Source organism: Falco naumanni, chromosome 19 (genome assembly GCF_017639655.2).
Source record: "Falco naumanni isolate bFalNau1 chromosome 19, bFalNau1.pat, whole genome shotgun sequence".
Classification (NCBI taxonomy): Eukaryota; Metazoa; Chordata; class Aves; order Falconiformes; family Falconidae; genus Falco; species Falco naumanni.
This window is the reverse complement of record NC_054072.1, coordinates 3,971,280-3,977,128: the sequence shown is the minus strand read 5'-3', so window position 1 is coordinate 3,977,128 and position 5,849 is coordinate 3,971,280. Positions and strand designations below refer to the sequence as shown.

The window sequence follows — 5,849 nt, the reverse complement described above, 5'->3', positions numbered from 1 at the left end:
CGGGGGGCAGCCCCAGCCTCTTTGCTTCCACCCCAGCCTCCCCCGAGGAAAACGGGGTTGGGCCGGGGGGCAAGAGCACCCCAGAACCCTGCAGCAGACCCCCACCCTGGGGGCTGCCCAAGGAGCAGCTGAAGGAGCAGTGCAGGCAGCTAATTGTCATCAGCTGCTGCCCCAAGGCAGGCGGCACGGCTGGGCGGTGGGTCCCGTGCTGGGTGCTGGGTGCTGGGTGCTGGGTGCTGGGTGCTGAGCTCTGTCGCTGCAGGGAGCTGCCTGCTCCCCCCAGGACTCTGGGCAGCTGGGCAGGTAGGTGCTGCCCCCACACCTTCGTTTTGCACCGGAGCCCAGCTGGAAGAGCATCCCAGCCCCCATCACATCACCTTCCCAGCACGGGGGGTGGGGGGGTGGGTGCCATGTGTTGCCCCCGCGTCCCCACACCGTGCTGTCCCCCTGCACCCACAGCAAGCCAGCGGCAGATGGCTGGTGGGCTGCGGCGTGGGCCCCCCCGTCCACCCCATGCTCCCTCATGCCTCGGCTGTGCTGCCGCTTGGGGACACGGTTTTGCGTCCCCTCTGTCATCTGGTGTTCTGGTGGCCCGCCTGGGGCACTGGGGATGCTCCGCTCCCCGTCCACAGCGGGATGCTGGGGATGTGCAATGGGGTCGGTGTGGAAAGCGTTGCCCAGGGGGAGTTTGGATGCCCTGGCAGGGGCTGTGCCCAGACGGGATGGGGACGGGCACCAGGGTTTTCCATCCAGAAGGGTCTGCAGCCTCGGTGATGGGCGAGGGTGTGCTGAACCCAGGCTTTGGTGGGTGTCCCAGTGCAGGAGGGTGGCTGTGGCTGTGGCCTCGCTGCCACAGCACCCCTCCGTGCCACCCTGTCCCCCCATCCCAGCCCTGTCCCCCCCCCTTCCTTGAGCTGAACCGGGGTCCGGAGCCACTTCCCCAGGTCCCGCGGGGGGGAGGGGGGGGACGGGGGGACAGAGGCGCGTGACACGGCCGGTGGCGACCGCACACAGTTTATTGACACACCGCCAGCACAGCACAGGGATGCTCGGGGTCGGGGAGGTTGTTCTCTTCTACCGTTACAGCGTGCATCGCATACACAGAGATGGGGAGCGGGCAGCCCGCGGGGGCCGGCACGCAAGCACCATGCTGCCGACGGCTCATGCGGGGGGCGACGGAGGGGAGACACGGGGTGGTGTGGGGGGGTTCAGCTCTGTTCCCCCCCAACCCCAGCTCCTCTGGCTGCCCGCTGGGCCGCGGGGCCGGGGGTTTGGGCGGCACAGCGACGGCTAGAGCAGAGAGCAAACACAGCGCTGCACGACACGGGGGACACGCCACGACGTCCCCCACACCACTGCGGACACGTGCACCACGACTGCAGCCCCCAAGCGGTGCCGGTGGGAGCGGGGGTCCCTGCCCAAGCACCCCTCCATCCCCGGGAGCAGTTCGAAACCGGGGGGGGGGGTGCTTCCAGCCTCTTCGCTGAACCCCCTGGGGTGGCTGGGGAGCCCCAGCCCCAGTTGGCAGGGCCAGGGCTCCCCGAGTGCTGCATCACTGGGCAGGGGGGCGAGCCCTGGAGCAGGGGGCCAGGGGATGCGGGGGGGATGCCGGAGAGGAAGGGGGTCCCACAGCGGCTGCGTAGCGCAGGGCAGAGCACGGGGCTCACGCCAGCGAGGATGATGCTGGTCAACCAGTCCAGGAGAGGAGGGTCTCCCCCCTCGGGGCGCAGAGCGGCGTGGGCTCTGCCTCCGTGCTGGGCGAGCATCCCGCCGGCTCCTTCCTCGAGCGGGCAGGGGCACAGGCAACGTCGCTATTTACACCGGCCGGGTCCCCCACACCCATCCGGCTCCTCCACCCAGCAGCGTCCGTGGGAGAAGCCCCCGTGGCGGGCACCTGTCCCCCTCCCCGTCCCTGCCCGCATCCCAGCCTTAACGCCCCACACTGATGTTGCACGTCTTGCAGCTGGGGTCCTTTTTGGCGTTGGCGGTGGAGAGGCTCATCAGCTGGTGCCCGCTGATCTCCCCCAGCACGCCGAGGCTGAGGTCCACCGGCTCGGTGTATATGACCTCCAGGATGCTGTCCTGGGCATGGCGGTACACCAGCTCACCCTCCTCCACGCAGCACGTCAGGAACTTGTTGGAGGAAATGTCCAGTTGGGGTAGACGCTCCCGGCAGAAGATGTCTCCTGAGGAACCCTTGGGTGCCAGGACCAGGACGACGTAGTGGTAGGCGGTGTACATGCAGTAGAAGTCCGCGAAGTAGAGGTTGGTGTTGGGGTTGAAGAGACGTTGAGCCGGGATCTGGAAACGGTAACGACCGTAGGGCGAGTCCTGGGGGGGCTGCCCGGTGTTGAATTCGGTGTTGCAGCTGAAGAAGATGCCGTGCAGCATGCCGCTGGTGGGCGAACCGTGGCTGCCGCTGTTGTCCTTCAACGACGGCTTCATCACGTTCCCACAGTGCATCCTGCGTGCGGGGACCGGGGCGAGGAGGAGGAGGAGGGACATACAGGGGACACACACACACACACAGGCAGGGTCAGGGGACGTGGACCCAGCGAGGAGCGGGTGGCCCTGTGCGGGGAGCAGGGACGGGGGTACCTGACGTGCTGGAAATACTCCTTGTGCTGGTTGCGGTAGAAGACGGAGAAGCGCAGCATGCGGCCGGCGATCAGCTCGGCTTTCTCCTGCAGCTGGGCCAGGTGCTCCTTGGCATAGTCTGGGGACGGGGACAAGGCCATCAGGGAGTCTCCATCCCCCCTGGCAGCCCATCCCTGCCCGCAGCTCCTGCTCCCCACACCTCCCGCCTCCCACTCATCAGCTGCCGCTCCAACCAGCCCGGCTTGCGCAAGCTCACGGCATCGCCCCCGTCCTCTTCCCGGTTCCCGGTTCCCAGCCGCCCCCACCACGCTCACCCCCGGTGCAAAACTCCACCGTCTCGCTCCAGCCGGACACCAGGTACTCGCCATCGCTTTGCTTGACGGCCGTCTGCACCGCCACGCTGTACTCGGTGCGGGGGCTCAGGAACCAGTGGCCCCGCACCGTCATGGGCAGCGGCACCGCCTTGGCCACCAGCTTGGTGGGGACATCCTGCGCCAAGGGACGAGGGTCAGGCAGGACGCCACCCCCCCCAACCCCGCATCCCTGCCCGATGCTGAGGGGATGCTGCTGGGTACCACACACGCTGCAAAATACCCGCACCAGTGCCTCCACTGGGGTGCCCAGCACCGAGACACCCCCAAAGCATCCTGCTGCCGTACCCCCTGCTGCCCACCCTGCTCCGGCCCCAGCCCCTGCCCCAAACACCTCCCAGCAAAGCTACAGCTGGGATGGGGGCACAGGGTGCCCCCCGGGGGGTCTCGGGGACCCCTGGCTGCCAGCAGCGTCTCGGGGTGTCAGTAGGCCACCGAGCAGCACTGCAGTGCAGAGCCGTTTCTGTGGCAACAGTGGATGCTGAAGTCGGGAGACACAGGGGAAAAAAAATAAATTAAAAAATCCCACCCCCCTTATTATTGGGGAGGAGAAAAAAAAAATGTTAAACATTAAATACCATCACCCTGGCAACCGCGCTGCTAAAACCGTCCTGAATTAGTGACTCGCTTCCAGGGGGAGGGGGAGTGGGAGCTGTTTGCAGCTCCGCTCCCCGGCGGCGGCTCGGGCGGGGGGGTCCGTCACACCTCAGTCCCCATCCCAGTCCCCTCCACCAGCCATGTCCAGTGAGTGATCTGACCCCAAATCAGCGTGGGAGTGGGCTAGAACCGTGTTTCCCCCCTCAACCCCCCCTCTGCTCTCCCCAGGCTGGGGGTCCTGCATCCCCCTGCCCCCCACCCTACCACCCCCCAGGCTCACCCGATGCTTGAACTTGTTGGAGTTCTTGTTCTCCTTCTTGTTGAGGTCGATGAAGTAGTGGGTGACCCTCTCCAGGTCCCCCTTCTCCATGGCCCAGGAGATGCGGAAAGAATCGCAGGTGATGTTGTTGATCTCGATATTTTTGGGGGTGGAAAGCAGCTCCATGGCCAGAGGGGCTGAGCTCCTGCGGGCAGAGCGTGGCGGGGGGGATGCTGAGCACGGTGGGGGTGCTGAGCACGGCGGGGGTGCCCGCTGCCCACGGTGGCAGCTGCCAGGCCGCCCGCGCTGGGGGCCCCGTGGCGGAGCAGATGGCACCGGGGTGGGAAAAGCGGCCGGCAGCCAGGAATAGGCAACGCAGGCAGGAGCAGGCAGCGGGATAGAGGGAACAAGCCCGATCGGGCTGAGCAGGGGCCCCGGCCGCTCCCCCGGGATGCCGCGGGGCCCCGGCTCGTCGCCAGCGGGTGTTTCGGGGTTTGCTCAATACCGGGTGGGGAAAGAAAAACAAGGGGAGCGGAGGGAGTGCTGGGAGAGGGGAGGGTTGCATGCAGGCGGCTGGCACTGGAAAAGCTGGATCTGCCTTTGCCCTGGCCCGCAGCCGCCCCGTGCCTCAGTTTCCCTGCAGCTGGGGCTGCGCTTGCCCCCTGCACCCCCAGGACCCGCTCACACCCCCTCCCCAGGGTGCTCACCCCACTCACACCCCCCTCCCCAGGGTGCTCACCCCACTCACACCCCCAGGACCCGCTCACACCCCCTCCCCAAGGTGCTTACCCCACTCACACCCCCAGGACACGCTCACACCCCCTTCCCCAGGGTGCTCACCCCACTCACACCCCCAGGACCCGCTCACACCCCCTCCCCAGGGTGCTCACCCCACTCACACCCCCAGGACACACTCACACCCCCTCCCCAAGGTGCTTACCCCACTCACACCCCCTCCCCAAGGTGCTCACCCCCCTGCACCCCCAGGCTGGGCTTTGCACCCCGGGCTGGGGGATGCGTGGGCACGGTGGATGCCATTGGTGGCACCACGGCGCAGGAGCTGGGGGACACAGCGAGGAGGCTGGAGGGGGGGGGAGAGTGTGAGTGCCCCCCACCCTGCAGCTTGCTGCAGGACCCCAGGGCTCGACGGGCAGCGCTGCAGCGGGCGCCCACCCAAGCTGTGGCACCGTGGGGCTGCCATTGCCCCCGCCACCCCTCACGCCCCCATGGTGGCTCACACACGGGTGCCCACGGCCACCCACGCCTGGGCTCACCCGCATCCCCCACAACCACACGGCATGGCAACCACCGCCGCCATGCTGGTGCAAACACCACTTGGCACCCATGGCACCCATGGCACCCCCACCCCACCCGTGGGCACGCTCCCCCCGCCGTGTGCGCAGACCCAGGGGTGCCGGTGCAGCGCACATCAGCATCCCGCAGCAGGGCAGTCGCTTGCCCCCACAGCCAGCACCCCCAGCTTCCCCCAGTGCCAGGCAGCCACCGGACACCCGCCACCCCACCAGCTGGGGGGTCACCCCACCACCACCACCCTTGGGCTGAGCAGAAGGTCACTGCTTTGGGGACAGCATGCCAGCCCGCTGCCCCACTCCCATACCCGGCAGTGGCGCAGCAGCTCTCACCCTGCCTTGTCCTACACCAGGAGCTTTGCAGCTGGCTGGTGATGCCCCCCCAGCATGTCCCCATGTCCCCATGCACCCCATGTCCCCCAAGCAACCCCCGCCAGGGCTCAGCAGATGCCATGGGGAGGTTGCAGGCTTTGGAGCAGCTTGCTGCTGAGGCCCTTACCTGGCCGTGCCGGGGGGCTGCCGGGGGGCGGTGGGATGCCGGTGGGGTGGCAGGGCAGGGGATGGCAAGGCAAGGCAGGGCAGGCAGCCCCGGTGGGGCTGAGTTGAGCGGGAAGGGCAGAGGATGCCGGTGGGAGTGCGGTGGTACCCAGCGATGCCGCGCTGCTGCCTGCGGCTGCTGTGACTGGGATCCTCCCAGCCAGCTCGGAAATAGCA

The 5,849-nt window shown here is 67.8% G+C and overlaps 1 protein-coding gene across 1 annotated transcript; it reads right to left on the bottom strand.

The window, feature by feature from the left end:
* Positions 1 to 1,019: 1,019 nt before the first annotated feature.
* LOC121099293 (phytanoyl-CoA 2-hydroxylase interacting protein) lies at positions 1,020 to 5,849 on the bottom strand. Its single transcript, XM_040618059.1, has 5 exons — positions 5,635 to 5,849; positions 3,847 to 4,030; positions 2,913 to 3,087; positions 2,599 to 2,716; positions 1,020 to 2,464 (listed from the first exon to the last, which is right to left on the bottom strand). The coding sequence occupies exons 2-5, from the start codon at positions 4,009 to 4,011 to the stop codon at positions 1,930 to 1,932; spliced, it is 993 nt and encodes a 330-aa protein (XP_040473993.1). The 5' UTR covers positions 4,012 to 4,030; positions 5,635 to 5,849; the 3' UTR covers positions 1,020 to 1,929.

Excerpts from the sequence above, each read along its gene's own strand:
- LOC121099293 (XM_040618059.1), bottom strand. The coding sequence starts at position 4,011 with ATGGAGCTGCTTTCCACCCCCAAAAATATCGAGATCAACAACATCACC. Across the intron at positions 3,088-3,846 it reads CCAACAAGTTCAAGCATCGG|GATGTCCCCACCAAGCTGGT; the intron begins GTGAGCCTGGGG and ends CCCTTGGCGCAG. Across the intron at positions 2,465-2,598 it reads GAGTATTTCCAGCACGTCAG|GATGCACTGTGGGAACGTGA; the intron begins GTACCCCCGTCC and ends CCCCGCACGCAG.